Source organism: Chenopodium album, chromosome 12 (assembly GCF_948465745.1).
Source record: "Chenopodium album chromosome 12, dcCheAlbu1.1, whole genome shotgun sequence".
Classification (NCBI taxonomy): Eukaryota; Viridiplantae; Streptophyta; class Magnoliopsida; order Caryophyllales; family Amaranthaceae; genus Chenopodium; species Chenopodium album.
In genome coordinates this window covers 54,469,457-54,491,978 of record NC_137845.1, presented here as the reverse complement: position 1 = coordinate 54,491,978, position 22,522 = coordinate 54,469,457, and the positions used below count along the sequence as shown (strand labels likewise).

General features: G+C 33.9%; 2 protein-coding genes and 1 long non-coding RNA gene across 3 annotated transcripts; 2 read left to right on the top strand and 1 right to left on the bottom strand.

The window, feature by feature from the left end:
- Window positions 1-3,757: 3,757 nt before the first annotated feature.
- On the bottom strand, window positions 3,758-6,953 carry LOC145572655 (uncharacterized). The gene is made up of 3 exons (XR_014096913.1): window positions 6,688-6,953; window positions 5,538-5,715; window positions 3,758-5,403 (listed from the first exon to the last, which is right to left on the bottom strand). It is a non-coding gene; the product is annotated as an uncharacterized LOC145572655 (long non-coding RNA).
- A 147-nt stretch (window positions 6,954-7,100) lies between these two features.
- On the top strand, window positions 7,101-10,685 carry LOC145571386 (protein FAR1-RELATED SEQUENCE 5-like). Its single transcript, XM_081630429.1, has 3 exons — window positions 7,101-7,104; window positions 10,054-10,269; window positions 10,351-10,685. The coding sequence occupies exons 1-3, from the start codon at window positions 7,101-7,103 to the stop codon at window positions 10,683-10,685; spliced, it is 555 nt and encodes a 184-aa protein (XP_081486555.1).
- Window positions 10,686-15,615: 4,930 nt separating this feature from the next.
- Window positions 15,616-16,425, top strand: LOC145571385 (F-box/FBD/LRR-repeat protein At5g56420-like). Its single transcript, XM_081630428.1, has one exon. It carries the CDS (start codon window positions 15,616-15,618, stop codon window positions 16,423-16,425), a length of 810 nt encoding a protein of 269 aa, XP_081486554.1.
- The last annotated feature ends 6,097 nt before the right edge of the window (window positions 16,426-22,522 follow it).

Sequence of the window (22,522 nt, the reverse complement as noted above, 5' to 3'; positions counted from 1 at the left end):
CCAACATACCTTGGGTGCTTTCAATTAACTCAAAACTACCGCCCCCATACGGAATATGATCACCATTTAGAGAACTCAAAAGCCTCATCTCTTCATTCTAAGAGCTGCCAAATTTACAAGAGTAATAAACTTAATTTAGAAGAATGTCACAATGGGTGTTTGGTTACGCGGAGTACCTATAAAAAATGGCTTGTGAATTTAAGAGGATTTATATAATAGAGGAATGTCACAATGATACGTAAAATTTGTGTCGCTGTCACTAATACAATCTCGGAATTTTCCTTCATATTTGTTTCTAACTTTCTACTTTCTAGACAATAAAGAAAAGTCTCCTTAAGAGGAAGACGTACATAGATTTTGAAGCTAACCGATTATATTCTACAGCTTTTGGACTGTATTTTGCTTCTAAATACATTATTTTCCTATATTTCCTATCGTAATCTCTGAAGAACTTTGAACATAATATTCAAAGAATTTGCATCAAAACCACTAACAACATGATGCAAAAAATCTCAAGAATTTAAGACTCGGAAAACACTATAAAAGGAGAGCACCCAATGCAATTTTGACCATCAATCTTGCATTACAGATACATATGATCATCAAGCATAAGACGTTGGTGAGTGAACACACAGACAAATAAGCAATCTGAAACCAAGCTTAGCTTGGTCAAGTGGTAAGGATTGTACATTCAAACCTTGAGCCTGAGAGTTCAATCCCCACTAGAGGCACTTTGAAGGTGGGGATTCCTTACCCTTCCCCCCTCACTCTCAAAGTGTCTGACCCGTAAATACTGGACCAAAAAAAAAGTAAGGGTTGAGGTTCGGTCAGGATCCTTACCGTTAAAAAAATATTAGAAAAAAAAAAAGCAATCTGAAATTCTCATACATTTTCACTGATCCTCCATCATAACTTCATAAGATGGTATCAGGTAGATGATCATGACAGGCAACTTCAATTATGTTATGTTAAGGACAGCAATTTCAAGAACAAAGTATATTATACTTAAACTGCATAGAAATCATTCTCCTATTTGTACATGCAGAGCATTCTATATGCATTACATACAACAGTTACTGAAACACTTATCACAGTTCAAACACATTGCGGAAGTGAATTTCAAATAATTCCAGTCCATACTTCCTAAGTTCCTATGTCAAATTGCCAATAGTTTGGAAATACGGCCTTCACTCGGTCAAGCGGATCTATTTCATGGCAGTCAAAGAACTGTTATTCCCAATTAGTAAAAAGAAAGAAGTAGATGGAAGATTGGAAGCTAAAGTTATTTTAATTGATACAGGCAAGATATATAACTAAAAAGCTACTCATATATAATTAAGTTGGTAAACTTCATGGCATTAAGTTCATCTTATACAATGAAAGACATGCCAAATCAATCAATATACTTACACATCATTGACGAACACACGGCTTCAGATATCATCAGAAATCCATGGGAATTTGTTAAAATCCACAATATCAGCAGTGTTCAAAACAGGATGATAAATATCCAACTATCAAAGATAAACAGATTTCTAGCCAGACAATGTCTGTCAAACCTTACTAATTAGAATAGCAAGCTTTTTATCATATTTCAATTTTTGTTGAGAACTAATAAAATGTTAGAAACGATCCATATTTAAACAATTAAAATTTGGCAAATTTGTTTAAAAAAACCTTTTAAATGCACCATTTTACGAAAAAAAACCTTTTAAAACCTTTATCGTATAAAAAAACTCGAAGTTAAAAAATTTTTGTTTAAAGAAACCTAGTACTACTAATTCACTTGATTAGCTTCTAATATCTTCAAATTACTTTCTAACTCTCACTTAATAATTTAATAATTAAATTAATTTGTAAATTAAAAAAAAAAAAAAAAAACACCACCACCACTCTAACCACCAGCACAACCACCCTCCTCCCTTTCCCCCTTCCCTTGGCAACAACTTCCACCATCAGCAACCCAACTCCACCGCAACGAAACCCTCCCCCCTCCCATCTCCTCCTCCGTTCCGCGCGCCATTGATGGATCTCGAAGCTCCGTCAATGTCGTCATCTTCATTAATATCACAACTCCGTTATTCCCCTCGTCAATTGTCCCCTTTCTCCTTACCTTCTCAATCAAACCCATTATCCCCCTTCCTCTAATAATCCCCCTTACCTCTGCGTCGCCTCCAATGGCGGAGACGGTAGCGTGTGTGGGATCAATTGGCGATGATTGCATAGAAAGAGGAGGAATTTGGAACTTTGGTGATGGCGGAACAGAGGAGGATGTGGGTATTGGGTAGGGAGTTGTCGGGGTTTATGGAGGGGGGGTTGCAGTGGAGTTGGGTCACGGTGGTGGGGGCTGCTGCAAAGGGAGGGGAAAGAGAGGATGGTGGCTGGGTTGGTGCGGTGGTTAGAGTGGTGGTTTTTTTTTTTTATTTATAAATTAATTTAATTATTAAATTGTTAAGTGAGATATAGAGAGTAATTAGAATATATTAGAGGTTAATCAAGTGAATTAGTGGTACTAGGTTTCTTTGAACAAATTTTTTTCAACTTCGGGTTTTTTTGTACGATAAAGTTTTTAAAAGGTTTTTTTTTACAAATTTGCCTTAAAATTTTACTTCCAATCTTGTTATTAACAGTTTAAAACTTTAACCTTGTGTTTTAATGGGAAGAATTCTAAGAAACGGAGGACTTATAAACTTCACAATATTATATAACTAGAGTGTACCCGTGCAAAATGCACGGGATGTATAAAAAAAATATATTTAAAATGTGGAAAGTTGGATTTAATGTTGTAATTTAGACTTGAGCTGTAATTGTCGCTTTTGGACTGGTCGGTTCTGTTGAACCTTGTTCTAGCTTTGCTCTAGTGATTTTGGGGGAAATTGATTGGAGATTATACTTCGATGCTATTAAATCATCAAATGGGGTTTGCCCCCAAACTAATCTCCTCTGTTAATAGACTAACAACTTCCCACTTCCCTCTAACAGATATTCCCCTTCTTGTTCATTTTACCTTATGACAAAAACTACTGTGCCCGTCCATATACCCAATAGAATGCTAAATACTCGAAATAATTACCAGAAAAGCAGAGCTTCAGACCTAAACTTCACATAAATTAACTTCAAAGTCTCTTGTAGACGTACAGACTTCAGAAAATCTAAGATATCAGAGGGCAAATTCTAATAGAAATGAAGGTTTGGTTATGTATCCCTTTGATTAAAATTTCATTGTAACATCTCATGGTGATTAATAACTCTTTTCAAAAAAATAAATAAATAAATAAATAAATAAATAAGTCAATCTTATGATCTTATCAACTTGCTCTTGTTTTCCTCCCAAAAAAAAAAATAAATAAGTTAATAAAACACTAAACTAAACTAAAACTATTTGCCCTTGCATGAACTTTTTCCTCCTCTCGCTTTAAATAGACATATACCACCAAAATTTCTCTAGGACAGACCAAACTAGTTGTGGCATAAATCTTCGATGATCATTTTACTCTAAAAGACATTATTATCATGGATAATTAAGTTACAACTCCTTTCTAGTGTAAAGAAGATACAAGCTTGGAAACATGATACTCATCACAAATGAAGCCGCAGGGAAGAGTAGATTACAAAAGGGAAGGACTCCTATCACTGTCAAAGCATCACTCATCTAATAAATAGAATAAGGTGTCTAGAATAAGGAGAATATAAGAGGTATAAAATTAAGCCAGATTGTAGGATGGAAAAGGCTAAAAAATAGAGTTTGAAAAACACATCTATGCAATGGAAACTAGCATTGATAATTACATATGCTGACATAATACATTGCAAGTACTTATGAGTTCCAGCTCGCTTGCAGCTTGTCAGTCAATCATCAGCCACTAGCAGAAATATACTCTCTATTGTAAGTTGAAAATGTAAGCTTACAGATATTAAGTACTCAGGTTTTTATTAAGTACTCGAGTATAACATAAACAGGGAAAATTATATGCGAGTAGTTTCTACACAAGAAAAACTATACATGTTTTATTTTTCGCTAGATTCCAATAGAAATTTTTAGAACCATTCACAGGGGTATATACGCACACCAGCACGAGCACTCACATAACACATATATAGACGTATATACTATGAGGGTATACTGATATTTAACAACTTTTTAACCTCCACACCCTCCGCCGCCTCCACCCCCACACCCTGCACCTCCTCCATCACCACCCCCACACCCTGCACCTCCAGTGCGATGTTTTTTAGGTTCACCGTCATCGGCACACGCAAATACGAGCATGGATATGACTGAAATTGACATGATAATCATACATAGGAGCACCAGCATAACCCCAAGACTTCCACGTAACTCGAATCCATCACCTCCATATGGAATCTGCTGAACAGAACTCATTAACCTCATCACTATACCCTCCCTTGTCTTCAGTTCTTTTTTTTTTTTTTTTTTTTTGGAGGGGAGTTCTTTCTAATCATGTTTCTCCTCAAGAATTTCAAGGTCTCTAGGAAACAGATAAGGCACATGGTACATGTATTTGTAGCATAAGTACAGGTCATCATGTTGTAATTAGATGACGCAACTTTGTAAAGTAAATGCATACTTCTTACTTAGCATTTTGTGCAGCAATTCTGTGGTTGACAAGTGTCGCAACAGATATTTTAGTTTTGAACTTAGACTAAAAAAAGTTGCTTTCTTGACTTTTCAAGGCTAGTAACTTCACAGAAACTTCACATCAGCTATCTTATTTGCTACTACATCTATTACATAATGTAAGGCAAACATGGTTGTGCAATTTCTTTGACCACTAATATCTCTTCAAATAGGTTGAGACAAAGTATTCCAAGTCATTGATCTCTAGCAACATGTTTCTTAAATCAATGGCTTCCTAAAATATCTCTTACGTTCTTGGAGTTGACTAGGAGCATAGAATATTATTTTTTCTGCAATTACATAAAGCATTGAACATGTTCCCACACATGAAAACAACCACATAGAAACATGTGGCAGGTTTTTCCATCCACCTAGAACAAGAGGCAGACTCAAAATCCAACAAACTTTGTTTGGTTACAAAGTTCTAAGTTCTGTATTTAAAGTAAATTTTAGATGCAGAAACCATACAATTCAATTACGAAGTACTGACAAAGCACATGCACACGCGCACACACACATTTAGAAGTATAGTATCCCTTCTTTGGAATATATCATGACAAATGAATGCCCAAGTGGCCAAGTCTTTTTAATCAGAAAAGTTATGCGTAAAATGTTAAGAGAACCAAAAATGAACAGTATAACCTAATAATAATAGAGTAATGAATGAAGATACGTACAACAGTTCAAGAGATGAATTGCACAAAGATAAAATACCTGTTCCACATAGTCTTGCAGCCATTACAACGTATATTTAACTCCAAAATCTGCACAAAAGAATATGGAAGTTAAAGTTTAAGAAATACAGGCAACAAATACAAAGTTCTTGCTCAACCTATAATTTTCCAAATCAATCAAGTTCATTTGAGCACAATGAAAGCATGCCAATCTATGAGCTTACCGCCATCCAGACTTCAAACATATCCTTAGATATCCAGTTCATTCCACAACTCTGATCTTTATTAGTGTTTATGGGAGGTGGTCAGAACTCCAAAATATCAGCAGAAATTAATTAGGAGTAATACTTCCAACGCCATTCAAAGCAGAAACCTTCATCACGCTGCATTGATCATCAATCCCTGTCAAAAACACCATAGAACTCAGACAGGACTATCTAGAAGCCAGTTACCCCAACTTCATTCAAAATCTAGGAAAAATTAAGCACATGCCTACAGGCGCTACACATCAGTTTAATATGGGTCGGAAAGTTAACACACAGACATGATAAGGATGAAAGCTCACATTTTTTTCCAAATATATTTGATTTAATAGTCTAAACAATCTGACATGATCAAAATAATGTCCATGAACTTGTAAGTGTCAATGTAGTCCTTGCAACAGGAACAAAAAATGCCTAAAAAACCTCATACTTGATCCAATATCAGAAACACAGCAAACACAGGTACAATATATGGTGATCAAGTACCATACTCAAGTTATTCAAAAGGCTGATGAAAGCTATAACTCTAATGTCTAATTTCCCTCAAATTAACTCCTTTTCCTTCTATATTGTAGTATCAACGCACCCCCTTACAAAAACAATCACCTAAAACAAGATAATACTTAATATTGAACAAGAACAAACCTTTCTCGCTTGATATTAACCAAGAAAGGATTTAATTTGCTTGCTAAATAACAATTGTCTAAACTCTGAACAATACCACTAGATCTTCTACACAACTGCGATTTTTCCAACAATTCAAATAATTGAACAAAAATACCAAAATCGTTTCAATCATTACAACTCATCACCTAACATTACAGAATTCAATGATTGCATCGAAAATTTCCTAAGAAAACGTGATCTATAAAAAAATAAAAAAATAAATAAATAATAAAAAAAAAAAACCTAGAAGAAACCCCAGATCTTAAATTCAATAACCTTTTCAATTCATCAATATGCACTAGAAAAAATCAATCAAATCCATCGTTGAATAAATCAGCGAATCAATCAAATTAGGGTTCGAGCAAAGATCTAGGGTAACATCAAATTGTTTGAAGAATAAATAAATTGAAACGGAATATTTAATCGATAGATTGAAATCGCAAACCTTCGTTAATCTTTGAGAAATGAATATGCCTGATGAAAGTGAGCTTGGTGGGAGTGGAGAGAGATTGTTGCCTTAGTTTTTTTGGGGGGAAAACAAGCAACAATCTCTCTCCACTTCCAACACGCTCTCTCAAGCAGTAATCTTGGTAATGATCAACCATCAAACAAGAATTGCACCTACTGAATGATGAGGAAGTTTTTTTCAGATTTGCAGATTTGATATGAACTGGTAGAAATTGAATGTAGGAGTTGAGAGTTGGTGAACGACTTGAATGAAAGTGACTGAGTGACGGAGTAAATAAGAGACTTCCCAAGTGTATGACTTCATGATTTGGGCTTCCAAAGTGTAGGACTATACCAGTGTATGATCCATTCATTGAAACGATTCTAATAACTACCCTAGGTTGCACGAGAATGGGTATTGACACGGGTACGGGTACAAAACGGATATAGAAAAATGTCGATCTTAAAATAAGGGACATGAGTACAAATGTCAAAATTCATACAGTATAATATACTACCTTCGTTTCATAAAATTTGCAACATAGTAGCTTGCACAATTCCCAAGACAAAATTTCTTAAACAAACACTAGGAAACAAAGGGGCATGTGACTAGGGCTGTTCATCGGTCCAAGACTGGGCTGGACTGGACCAGACCGAAGACTGAAAATTAGAATTTTAAGAACCGAAAACCGGACCGATTAAGCAAGGACCAAACCCGAACCGGACCGAAAGAATCGGTCCAAAACCCGGACCGGACCGCTTTGGACCAATTTCAGAATTTTTTAAAAAAGAATTCTAATTTTTTAATAATTATATGGAAAACTCGAAAAAAGTAAAGGAAAGTCTACACTAATCGTCTTTTTTTTTTTTTTTTTTTGTATATTTAGTACAAAAAACCTCATAAATTTAAAGTTTTCTAAGCTTATTAAGAATAATTTTAACCATTATTTAAGGTTTCACGCATATTTTTAATAAAAAAAATCGGTCCGGTCCAAAACTGATTTTTATAGGGTTTTGGGCCGGACCGGACCGAAGACCAAAAAAATACATTTCTAGACCCGAAGACCAGACTGATTAATTCGGTCCGATCCGATCCGGTCCAGGGTGGTCCGGTCCATTTTTTCGGTCCGGACCGATTTATGAACACCCCTACATGTGACCATATATTTGTCATTCCATCCCCTCATTAAATTATATTGTATCATTTTGACGATGAGCAGTTATATATGAAGGCACCTAAATTATTTAACAACTAGATTAGCTCCCGTGCGATGCACGGATATTATAAAAATAATTTATAATTGTGTACATTTTTAAGTCAAATTATCACTCAAAATATGTAAAATCTTTATATTAACATAAACAAAACTGCAAAAATTAAAATAATATAATCAAAAGAAAATTTATGTGTACAATAAAATTTAGTGGATTTTGTAATTAGAAGCAGTAATCACATAAATACATGGTTAATATTTGCTCTCTTTAAGATTATCTATGTGTAACAATATTTTTTTTGGAAAGAATATAATATAACTTAAGATAATGTATTGTATAAAAGTATGTTGTAGTTAATATTAACTTTTCAAAATAAAAAATAAATAAATAAAAATTAAATAAGTAATGAAAATTGGAAGAGAAAAAAAAATTTAGGTGGGAAAAAATTGAAGGAGAAGCCGACACGTGTACAATTTGAAAAAAGGGATAATGTCAGCGGTTGTTGTTTTAATATTAATTAACTAGATTATTGCCCGTGCATAGAACGGTAGAAACAATTTTTTTCCATAATTAGTTTGTGATATAATATAAAAAATGAGGCAATTCATATGAAATATACAAATGCAATGTGTATAAGAAAATTGAAATAATAAGGCCAAAATTATTAAAATTAAATTGAGAAAAAAAATATTGCTAATTAGTTATGTTGAAAATATTTAAAAGTAGTATACATTATACATTACATTACAATAATGATGCATGTTTTTTCCAAAAATAACTATACAACATACTTTTAAAAATACGCTAAGTAGATTAACATAAACCAAAAAAAAAAAAAACGATGACATCATATATTCTTTTGGCGGGAAATTTTTTAATGATAGTTTGACATGTGTCAAAAATGATGTAAGCATGTTCTGTTTTAGTATCAATTAACCTATACTAAAAGTGAACCTAAAATGACACTTGTCACAATGTCATTAACAATTTTCCCGCCTATTTTACTTTCTATTTTTAAGAAGATTCTTTAAGGAAATTATTTCATAATAATGAATAATATCTTTCTTCCAGTTAAAATTCTTAACAATAATAACTCTCCATATAAACCCAACTAATATATTTTTATATTTACTTTTGAATTAATATTATGTGTATAATTTTTTTATAAAATTCGATATAATAATATCTCTTTAAAAAATTAATAACAACCGTGCATTGCACGGGATTTAAACTAGTTAGTTAATAGATTATAGATTAGCTTATTTATCTTACTTTACTTGAATTCTCTCATTAAAAAAAAAAAGTTGAACATCCCATATCATAGTAGGATATGGTCCGAGACGTACCGTCGTGTGTTCCACAAGTGTCGGTATCTGACACGGTGTTCGACACGGACACGACAGTTGGATGAAGTGTCCATGTATCCTAGCAAGTACCCATAAGGCTAAGGCTATAAGTTTTTTTTTCTTTATGTACAAATTACAAACATTAGTTAAAAATTAACAAGTAAATAACCCTGCGTGTACGGTACACCCGGGTGTACAATACAAGTGACGTAGGAGATTAGCTATTCGGTTCGACGAAGAAGTGCAGTGTCGTAAAGCTTGATTTTAATAGTAATGATTTCTACTAGTCGGGCTCCCGGAGTAGTTTTTCATAATTTTCATGATTTTGTAATTTTTGATAATTTTGTAAGTTTGTGATTGTATAATGCTCTGCTTATTTGAATAATTTGTTCGTTTGGTTGAATTGTTTGCTCAACAATGTTAGTAATTAGCATTATAATTTTGTAATTTTTCATAATTTTGTAAGTTTGTAATGTTATAATGCTTTGTTTATTTGAACTTAATTTATATATTATGATTCATTTTGTTGTTTTAACTTTCAAATGTGATTATATTATGTTGAAATTTTGTAAGTTTGTATTGTGATACTCTGTTATGAACATTTCGGAGGTTTAATTTCTTTGCTCTGTGTTTTAGAATTGTGTGTTTTTGTTATGAACATTTCGTTGGTTTTATTTCGTTGGTTTAATTAATTTTAAAATTGATCATGTGTTGTTTTATTTTTGAACATTTTATTTATTCATTATTGTTCATTCCTGAAACACTTTATGTTCATTTATATTGTATATTTAAACTTTGTGCAGTGGAAAAAAAGTATAATATTATTTATGAAGAAGCATCAAAGTCTGAATTAAAGGATAAACAATTTAAATCTGAAGATGAAGCTTTTGATGCGTATAACGAATATGCTTTTAGGAAAGGTTTTGGAATTCGAATTGGGAAGAGTAAAAGAAGAAGAGATGATTCATTTTTGATGAAAAGATTTGTTTGTTGTAATGAAGGATTCAAAGATGATAAGTGTAAGAATAAAAGGGTTTATGAGAAGCTGGATATTCGAACTGGTTGTTTAGCTTTTGTGTAGTTTCATATTGATCATTTAGGTGTTTATACATGTACAAGACATGAAATGGTTCATAATCATGATATGATTCCTCCTGAAAAAAGGCATTTGATAAGGTCTCAAAGGGCTGTCAATAACGATTCACTTCTTTTCATTTCTACAATGAAATTGAACGGAGTCAAAGTTACTGATTCTTTGAGGGTTCTAAAGAAGGAGGTTGGTGGATCTCCTAATCTTTCTTTTACTGCTCTTGATGTGTACAATGCATTATCATCTGAAAAAGCTGTCAAAATTGAAGGATGTGATAGTAACCAATTGATTAAATATTTTGCGAAGAGACATGTGGATGAGGCAGATTTTTACTATGATTTTTAGCAAGATGATAGTGGTGCTTTAGTTAGCTTTTTTTTGGCGTGATGGTAGGATGATGAGAGATTACCATTACTTTGGAGATTTGTTGGTTTTTGATACAACCTATAGAACTAACAAATATGGAATGATATGTGCTCCATTTGTTGGGATGAACCATCATGGTAATAATGTCATGTTTGGTATGGGTTTTATTCTTAATGAGCACACCGAGTCTTTTGATTGGTTGTTTGATACATTTCTACAGTCAATGGGAAGGAAAAGTCCTATTACAATTATGACAGATCAAGCACAAGAGATTGCAGCGGGTATAAGAAACATTTTTCCTTCAACCGTCCATCATCTTTTATGTGTATGGCATCTTGAACAAAATTCGAAGAAACACATTGGATCATTGAGAGCTTTGGAAGGCTTTACAGATTTGTTTGGATATCTTTTGAAGTATTGTGAAACTCCTCCTGAATTTGAACATTTCTAGAAAAGGTATATTATTATTTTAATATTTATTTTTGATTTTTATTATGTGATATATTTGATTATTATGCATATGCATATGAACATTTAGTGTTTACATATGTTCATACATTTTATGTTTTTTGTATGTTATCATAATATTTATTAGTGTCCATGTTGTTTATGAACATTATTCTTTATACAAATGTACATATATTAATTTATATTTTGTTCAAATTTCAATTAATATATGATCATTGTTGTTATACAGGATGTTGGATAATACAAGTGTGAAAATGTTGATTGGTTATGTGATTTGTATAAAATAAAAGAGATGTGGTGTCCTGCTTAATCTAAGAAGTATTGGTCTGGTGGTGTTTTGTCCTCTCAACGTAGTGAAACTACTAATAAGTCAGTTTCACAACGTCTTAATAAGACCCAAGGTTTATGTGATTTTTATCATGTTTTTCTTGATGTCATTTCTGAGTGGAGAAGTAAGGAAGGTGGCAAAGATTATAATACTTTGAGGGGTAATAGGCACCTAGCATTTGCTAATATTGGTATATTAGTTCATGCAAGATCATTGTACACTATTCAAGCTTATGTTCTTTTTGAAGAAGAGTTCATTAAGGGGACTGCTTATGATCATGTTGATAATGGTTTGTGTTTTCCAGAATATTCATATCTTCTTTGGAGACCTGGGAAGGATATAATTAAGCATGAAGTTGTTTTCAATAAAGAAACACATGCAGTTTGTTTCACATGCATGTACTTTAGTGAGACTGGCTTACTTTGTTCTCATTCTCTTTGGTTTTATCATTTGCATTGTGTACGTAATATTCCACAAGAGTATATAATGAAACGATGGACAAAGGCTGCCATGTGTAGTCATGGTATTGAAGAACCTACTTTGAGCACAAATATTGTGGCTACTAGTGTTTGGAGGTCACAAACAGTTCGAAAGTTTGTTAAGTTGATAACAAGTTGTCAGAATTCTTTGAATGCAAGGACAGAGGTTGAGTGTTATTTCAATCTTTTAAAAGAAAAGGTTGAGAGCATATCAGGTGCAATTGATTTTAGTGAACCTGTTGAAAAGGTTGAAATTGTTGATCTTGAGATCAAGAATCCTCCAAAAGCTAGGCCTAAAGGTGAGAGGAATGTAAGGCCTTAGAGTACCTTGGAGAAGCAGTGCAATAAGGCAAAGGGTAATTGGAAGAGGAAAAAGTCAATGTATACTCCTTACAAAAGGGGTATAGGGCAAGCAATTGTACAGGTATATGATCATTTAATATTTCAGTATTGAATATTTGCGTTTTCTGAAATGAACATATATATATATATATATTTTTATAGGAACTTGATGAGAATGGGTGTGCTGTTACCTATGCTAATTCTATCAGTGATCCCACTGAATTGATTGTTTTGAGAAATAAACAATCTCAGGTAAATTTAAATGTTAAAAAAAAATGTTTATTTATATTTTATATATTAATGATTTTTAATTGTTTAAAAATATAGGTTGGATTGAATTCAGTTGTTTTAGAAGAAATTCCTTCTAGTTCTAAGGAATCGGATCAGAGTTTTTCTAATGATTTTGATCAGGTATGTTTGTTTGCTATTAATTATAAATTTATTTTATTTTTATGCATATATTATGTATATAATATTTTATTTATTTTTTGTAGGCTTCTGGTGAAAGCACTGTTCAATCCAGCATATCTGTTGATGTTGGTATTTCATCTCTTGCTAAGGTTTTTTTTTTTTTTTTTTTATTTACGTTTATATAAGTGTTTGTAACTGATCATATATAGTTTTAATAATGATCAATTTAATTTTTTTACACGCGAAGGATTTAAATGTTGTTGAAGGTGCTTCTGCTGTTCAATCTCGTTCCAATGTTGGTGCAAATAAAGGTGCTGCTGGTGTTAAAACTTATTCTCAAGTTAATTCAGGAGTTCCAATTCATATTAGTGCTTCAACAAAATCTTCTACTGGTGTTCAACCTACGGTTCCTAGGATTGTTCAAACTGCACCTCAAAATTGTTCAAACTTTAATCTAGAAATGTTCAAATCCAATTCTAGAAATGTTCATTCAACAAATGTTCAAGGTATTCCTCCTACAGTTCAAAGAAATGATCAAGGTTCTCGTATTCAAAATGTTCAAGTTATTTCTCCCACAGTTCAAAGAAATGATCAAGGTGCTCGTGTTCAACCTAGTGTGTCAACAAAATCTCCTGCTGGTGTTCAACCTACGGTTGCTAGGATTGTTCAAACTGCACCCCACAATTGTTCACAATTCAATCCAGAAATGTTCAAATCCAATTCAAGAAATGTTCATTCAACAAATGATCAAGGTTCTCGTGTTTAAAATGTTCCAAGTTATTCCTCCAACAGTTCAAAGAAATGATCAAGGTTCTCGTGTTCAAAATGTTGTCAGAATTTTTCACCGAAGTACTCTTCTTTGAAGTATTCTTCTCGAAAGTGACTCTACAATAACAAAAAAATGAACAAAAATTAGGTTTCATACATAAAATCGCACTACAATCGCCATCGCAAGAAAATGAACAAAATTACTTACTCCTTAGTTACATTTTGCTCCGATTTTACAGTTTCATCTTGCATGTTCTTCTCTGAAATGTTCTTTTGCAAAATCACACTACAATCGCAAGAAATTGAACAAAAATGTTTCATTCATAAAATTGCACAACAATTGCAAAAAAATGAACAAAATTACTTACTCTTTATCAAAATGTTGTTGTGATTGTTTAATTTCTTCTCGAATATCAGACATTTTAAGCAATTTTGGATTACTTTGAAGCAATTTAGCAGTAATTTAAATCGATTTTCGTTGGGTTTGATGAGAGAGAAATTCTAGAGAAATGAGGAAGATGGTTTCTAGAGAGAGAAAATGATTTGAAATATGGAGGTTTTTTTTTAATGTAAATATATATGTGGGGTAGGAGCGGTTATTTTTTCATTTACTACGGTTAGTGGGGGGGGGGGAGTGGGTAGTTACTGATGTTATGTGGGTTAGTGGGGGGTGTGGGTAGGATGCTAAACGTTGCGTTTAGAGGGGGGGTGTAGGGTGTAGTACCTAAACTAGGGTCTAGTGTTCACTTATTAGCTATGCCGTGATCGACAGGCTTTTTAAGCCATCCGAGTTCGTTTAGGGCCCGAAAATAGCGTTTAAACATTTTTCGGATTTTAATTTTGTTTTATTTTCGTATTAGGGTTTTGTTTAGACTATTTAAACGCTTTAGCCATCTTTAATTTTCAATTTTGACATTTTAATAATATTCTCAAGAGTTTTACTCTTTTCTGGTGGATTCCGGAGTATTTTTACAAATTTATCGCTTGTAACTATGTTTATTCGCAAAGGATTAGCGCTTGCTTTTCTTTCTACCTTTCCAACTGCGTCAACAAGTTCTCAAGGGAATTAGATAACAAAAGAACCCTATCTTTTTTTTTTTTTTTTTTTTATTGTTTGGGTAAACTCAATTCATAGTCACAAACAACCCCATTACTCCGATATCACAGGTTCTACCAAAGTCTCACACGTCCAAATACACGTTCATGGTATGTAACATAAGTGAAGAAGATTCGTAAACATACCATTATAAATTGTAAGTCTTCTCAATAGTTGTGCATCTCTTTCAATTTCCAATATTTTTACAAATTTTGCAAATAAAGTTGTTAAGGAGAGATTTTTTTTAATCAAGTGATTTGTAAATTTTCTTTGTTGTTGGTAGAATTTTGTTTTTATTCATTCCCTATTCCTTCTTCTTTGGATTATGATCATCTAAATAAATTTGTTAAGCAATCAACTAGATTAATTATTGAGAGTAAGGGATAGCTTAAGTAATTAGAGCTCCCTTCCAGAGATCTTGGGATCGATTCTCACCCTTACTCTTGTGGCTTTTTAAACACCAAAAACTAGGTTAATTATTGTAAAGTTTTGAAGGTGGTATTGGAGACTTGGAGTTATAGGAGCATTATTTTATTATAGGGAGGTTAATTGATTCGAATAACCGATAAGTTCAGGCATTAATTATAGGAGATCATGTATTGTCTTGCTATTCCTTGTAGAACATAAATACGTTGTACCTAATAAAAACAAAAAAAAGTTAATTACTAATTATGTACTTAAATTATGTCACTAATAATTCACTGGTAACATAATTATTCTACTTAAATTTCGATATCACTACTTTGAAGCTGTTATTATACTAATCTCATCATACAGACTAGTTAATTGGTATGTAGTTCAATCAAACTTCCTTAGTTGTGATTGGTTATTTGTATTTAAATGCAAACTTCTGCTCTATTTCCTTATGTATTGTGTATGAAAGCTCGATCAACTCTCTTTTCTCTGTACACATGGAAAGAATGCACGAATAAAGATTGCGATTTTATATCCATGTTTTTAATCTGTTGTGTTATGATGGTGGTATAATAGTTATCAATGAAACATCAGTGATTCAACATGAAGAGACGACGACGTAAGCTAAGGTGCTCGAAGAAGAACTGTAAACTAGGAGGAGGAATAGACAAGATTAGCGATTTGCCAGATCATTTATTGGGTAATATCCTCTCTTTGCTTCCTATAGAAGATGCAGTTAAAACATGTGTTTTGTCATCGAGATGGAGAACATTATGGACGAATTTAGTAACTACTCTTGAATTTATTTGGATTGAAAAGAAAGGGTTAAAGAAGTTTGAGGGATTGGTGGATCATGTTCTTCGCCATTGCAGATCAACAAACTTAGAAAAGTTTCATTTGTTTTTCCCTGAAATAAAAGACACCTTGACTCGTATCAATGGATGGATATCTTCTGCAATTTATAGGAAACCAAAACAACTGATTTTGGAGATGGGTAGCAATGTTATAGATTTCGGACTCATTAATGTTGTTCCTACATACCCTGAATGCATTCTCAATTATACCACAATGGTAGTCCTTAAATTGAAGTCATGTTTCAAAGTCGAGATCATTGACTCCTTGGTTTCTTTCCCATGCCTTAAGACTCTTCATTTTACGGGGTGGTTTCCTTATCATAGCTCTGTCGTACACAAACTCATCTCTTCTAGTCCTGCTTTAGAGGTACTACACCTTAGAGGAATCCTTGAACCACAAATCTATTTAACCTTTAACATATCTGTTCCCACTTTGAAAGTGTTGCACTTGGAATTGAGAACGGATGATATTGAAGTTCATGAGCACTACTTCACCATTGATACCCCGAAACTTGAAGATCTTTGTATCATAGATGAAACACTCCATGCTATTCCTTGAAGAACTTGGATTCTATAGTTAGTGTTCGTGTTGATTATGATGTTTCTTGTATTGAAGATTTAGATGAACTTGTACATGTCAACCGGCTGTTTGTACGTCAAATTTGATTCATTTAAGGGACGACAAGATGAGCTTCAACTAGTAGAGTATCTGTTGAACAATGTTCAAGTGTTGGACGTTATGGAGATCATTACTCACCCCTATCCTCTGGCAAACGAGTTGGCAGAGAAGCTAGAGACATTTGTTAAAGCTTCTAAAACTTGTAAAGTCTACCTTTACAAGATGGATAAGAGGAAGATCTCTGGAAAAGATATGGACAAAATGGTTGATTGAGATATTGTGAGTACGACCTTTTGTGTTTTTGTGATGTAATTTTTTTTTTTTCCTTCATAACAACCTACATTCTCTTACAATTTTATAAGTAATATTAAACATATTCTTTGGATTTGAACAATGTTCTTTGTTCTCTAATGTTCTTAGGGAAAGGCGTCACGTTTTATGTTTTGGAACTGTCTTTTAGATAAGGAGCATGCACTATGCAGCAAGCGTTGTACTAGTATACATATCTATTAATCAACAAATTTTTTTCCACTCAAATTATACAATTCTTATTGTATAGATTAGTGAGAAAGAGGGGTGCACATTTCCACATTGACATTGCAATATATATTGTTTATATATAGTGGCAGTGATATTCCAGACTTCTAATGTCAATGAGCTGAAAAGGCCATCAGAATTCAGAGCTAACAATACTCCACATCTAATAATGATTATGAAATTAAAAAATGACATGCAATTGTGATACATACTCAAAAAAAGTAAATCTAAGAAGCTACCTGTAGAAACATTCTGAAAAGAGATCATCAGTCTACCTAGATTCCTATACTCTGCGGATGGGGTGGCATTGGCTGTCGCAATGGTATGCCATCATTTATCAGAGTGAATGGTTTTGAAATTTTATATTGTTTTTTTTTTGGCTAAATTATATTCCAAACAAGCAACATTTACAAGATCTTTCGTTCTTATAAATTAATTGTGATGTTGTGTGATAGATTCTGCAGCTGCGACTCCAGAGGCTAAACAGACTGGTAAGGAAAATTTTAATATGTTATACATACAATATGTTAAAAAGAAAAGAACAAACTCACAAACTTATAAGTAACTGTTGAATGGCTTACTTCTTTGGCTTCACTGCACATTATAAACATGACTATTCTAGTTTCCTAACTCGTCTTAATAAATACCTATTGCCCGTTAATCAAATATTTTCATTTCTGCAGGAAAGAAGAAAGTAATTATTGCAGTCATTGTTTCGTCTGTCACATTCAATCAATCAATCAAAGCCTTAATCCCAAAAGTGGGGTCGGCTAACATGAACCAAATTTGATTATTCCGTGTAGTCATCAACATAAATCTTTCTCCTCCATCCCTTACGATCCAAAACTTCATCCTCACGTAAATCCATGCACTTCATATCCTTCCTCACTCCTTCCAACCAAGTCATCTTTGGTCTCCCTCTTCCTCGTTTAATCCCTCCATGGTCCCACTCTTCCACTCTTCGCACCGGTGCACCCTCGGGTCTCCGTCTTACATGTCCAAACCAACGCAGACGATTTTCCCTTAATTTATCTACAATGCCCGCCACACCTACTTTCTTGCGAATAACCTCATTTCTGATTCTATCTCTTAAAGTGTTTCCACACATCCACCTTAACATGCGCATTTCCGTAACCTCCATCTTTTTAATATGCTCTTTCTTAGAAGCCCAACATTCTGTACCATAGAGCAACACTGGTCTTATGGCAGTCCTGTAGAATTTTCCCTTCAACTTTAAGGGAATGCTGCGGTCGCATAGCACTCCCGTGGCCGCTCTCCATTTAAGCCACCCTGACTTAATCCTGTGGGTCACGTCTTGATCAATGTCACCATTCTTCTGGATGATCGACCCTAGGTACTTAAAACATTCACTCATGGTCAAATCCTTTCCATCCAAACTCACCACTTCATTGCTTGTCCCCCTCTGAGTGCCAAAACGACATACCAAATATTCAGTCTTACTCCGACTTAGCTTAAACCCTCTAGATTCCAACCTTTGCCTCCATTGCTCCAACTTGACATTAACCCCATCCTTAGTCTCATCCACCAAAACGATATCATCTGCGAACAGCATACACCATGGAACCTCATCTTGAATTGGTCTAGTTAATTCGTCTAGAACCGTTGCAAAAAGAAAAGGGCTTAATGCAGACCCTTGATGCAATCCGATTGTAATAGGGAAATCTTTTGTCAACCCTCCGCATGTCCTCACATTTGTTGACACATCCCGATACATATCCTTAACTAGGTCTACATACCTTCGTGGGATACCTTTCTTCAACATTGCCCACCAAAGTATCTCTCTTGGCACCTTGTCATATGCCTTCTCTAAATCAATAAAGACCATATGAAGATCTTTCTTCTTTACCCTATAAAACTCCATCATTTGTCTTATCAAATGGATTGCCTCCATAGTAGATCTCCCAGGCATAAAACCAAATTGGTTATCTGAAATGCTTGTGCATGCCCTCAACCTTTGTTCAATCACCCTTTCCCACAACTTCATAGTATGGCTCATAAGCTTAATTCCTCGATAGTTAGAACAATCTTGAGCGTCTCCTTTGTTTTTATAAACCGGGACCAAGGTGCTCTTCCTCCAATCTTGTGGGATCCTTGTAGCCGTCCATATCTTGTTGAAAAGGTTTGTTAACCAATCAATACCAATCTTACCCAAACACCTCCACACCTCTATCGGTACCCCATCAGGGCCAACCGCCTTCTTAGGTTTCATCTTCCTCAGTGCAATCTCCACCTCTACTCTCCTAATCCTTCGCACATACTCCATGTTGATTTCTTCATCACTCATAGAGGTATCTCCTATCACAACTCCATTACTTCCATTAAATAATTCATCGAAGTACCCCTTCCACCTGTCCTTGATGCCCTCCTCTTGCACTAGGACCATTTGGTTCTTATCTTTGACACACTTCACCATGCCAATATCCTTCCTTGCCTCTTGTCTTCTCTTTGCCATCTTATAAATGATCCTTTCTCCCTCCTTGGAATCAAGCTTTTCATAAACCTCCTTTCGTCTGTCACATTAGTGGTGCTAATTGTCATAGGCATTGGCATCTATAGGAGTAACAGGACAACACGAAAGAAGACACATGCTGTCAGTGGCGGAGCCACCCTTGTGCATGGTAGGTCACGTGACCTAGCACAAAAACAGAAAAGGTTTAAATATTAAATATTGCAACTAGTAATGATATGTACTCCATAGTCCAATGGTGGAAGCTTCATATTTTTAGACTAAAGTTACTGGTTCGACTCCTAGGGGAAGCTACTTTCCTTCCTTTTTTCTTGCATTAAGAAGATGTAATATATAAACATTTAACAATGCAATTATACAAGTAAGTGCTTAGTGTTGTAATGGTGGGAGGCATTGTACATTTTTCCAAAAGGTTATGGGTATGACTCCTAAGGACAACGTTTTTTTTTTCCTTTTTACATATATCTACCACTACCTACTTAGTTCTCAAACTGGTACATTGTTAAAGTCATTGTTCGAAATTTTTTTGGTAGTTTCATTAGTGACTTGTCATTATCCTTCTCCTTCCCCGTAATATTTAATATTTTTGGAATGTCTTTTTTTAGAATATTTTTTGGTAGTTTCATTAGTGACTTGTCATTATCTTTCTCCTTCCCCGTAACATTTAATATTTTTGGAATGTCTTTTTTTAATTAACTTTTAGAATATTAATGCATTAATTATGATTGGTATGTGGTCGATGGGTAACGGTGACCTAGCACCCGTAAAATCCTGGATCCGCTACTGCATGCTGTCGCAAATCCTCAAAATGGTAATTACCAAATTAAACTCCAGGCCAGTGTGCTTTTTCTTTTTTTTTTTTTTTTTTTTTCTGAAGTCATTAGAAAATGATTAATTGTAGTTGTTATCTGATGAGCAGCAAGCAGCAAAGATGTTGATAATTTGATAACAGCTGAGTCTTTACAATATGAATTGGTCACACTGGAAGCTGCCACTAACAACTTCTCAACCAACAACAAGATAGGCGAAGGGGGGTTTGGTGGTGTATACAAGGTACTTAAACACATCCCTACTCTGTTTAAAGGCATAAGAGACAGGGATTAAAGACGTAATTTCAAAAAAAAAAAAAAAAACATTGTTTGTTAACAAAGCATGAGATTTTTTGTTAGGATTCGGATGTATGGATTCAAATCTTGAAGGCCTTAATCGCACCAAAATGATACTTTGTATATGTATGAGTCTATGAGAATGAATATGCTAAGTTTTAAGACTAAGCTTGTCAATGTTTGCAATCATCAAAGGGTACCTTACAAAATGGTCAAGAAGTAGCGGTGAAAAGGCTGTCAAAGACCTCTGGACAAGGTAACAAAGAATTTGAGAATGAAGTTGTATTTTTAGCAAAGCTTCAACATCGAAATCTGGTCAAGCTATTAGGATTTTGCTTGACAAGTAAGGACAAGTTGCTTGTTTACGAATATGTGCCCAACCGAAGCCTTGATTATTTCCTTTTTGGTACAGTACATGTAATGCAATTATAGATGCATGAAGTTGTTAATAAGCTGTTTTACAATTTATTTCAATGTGTATAAAATACATGCTTATTTAACAGATCAGGCTAAACAAGGCTACTTAAATTGGGCAACGCATTACAATATAATTAAAGGCATTGCTAGAGGACTGCTGTATCTTCATGAAGATTCTCGGCTTAAAATTATCCACCGTGATCTTAAAGCAGCAAATATTCTGCTGGATGTAGAAATGAATCCAAAAATTGCAGATTTTGGCGTTGCTAAAAATTTTGATGTCCAATTTACTCAGAAGACTACAAACAGAATTGTTGGGACTTAGTAAGTCTATCTCATCAATTACAATTAGAGCTCGGTTTTGGTCAGGAGAGTTGTGTTTTAATCAAGAAAAATAGTTATGTTTAGTGAAAAGAAAGAGCCTAATGATTAGAATTACCTTTTCAATTTCAGTGGCTATATGGCTCCGGAGTATGCAATGCATGGACAATTCTCGACAAAATCAGATGTTAACAGTTTTGGTATACTAATATTGGAGATTATAAGAGGTCAAAAAATTAGCAGCTTCTATCAATCAGGATCTGGCGAAAGTCTTATCAGCTTTGTAAGTATATGCCTTTGTTAAATTAGTACGGAGTAGTGTTCAATTCACATGAAGTTTTCTTATATTATCTTATTAGTCTTGTAAACTTATCTGAACCTATTAGTCTTTATATTGTCTTATAAGGTGACGAGAACATAAGCTTTGTTTCCTTGTGAAATCTATCACGTTGGTTGTTTCCCTGTCATATTCACTTAATATGAGAATGAATAACTTGAGGATATCGCAAACTATGTCCTGCAGCTAGAATCAGCATTGACAGCATCATGTACATGATGATATAATAATTGAGTTTGGGCTAAAACAAAACATAATCTTTGGTTGATGAATCTGATGATCAATTGCAATTTGTTGTTGGCAGGCTTGGAAAAGTTACAGTGATAACAGAGCATTAGACTTTATGAATCCAACATTAAGAGGTTCATATGTGAATGATGAAGTCACAAAATGCCTTCATCTTGGATTATTATGTGTTCAAGACGATATTAGGAAGAGACCACCCATGTCAACCATAATTCACATGCTTCACTCTAAATCCGACTCATCTATCTCTTTGGTGCCTCAACACCCTTCATCGATGTATCTGATAGATATGGACCAAACAACATCTACTACAAAAAGTGATACTGGCTCAACACCGCCACATTCTCATATGCAGGAAGCATCTACCACTACTGCTTGTACACTTCCTAGGTAACAGAGATCAAATTTGTAATTGCATTGGAGTTGTAGTGAATGATCAAAGTGATGCTGCCAACTCTACATGGAAGCTCAACATGAGTAATTAAAGATATATTTTATGATCAAACATGTGCCTTGGAATTGAAACTTTGAAAAACAAATTTAAGGAAAGTATTTTTGGCATGAATAGAGAGCATTACATACAAG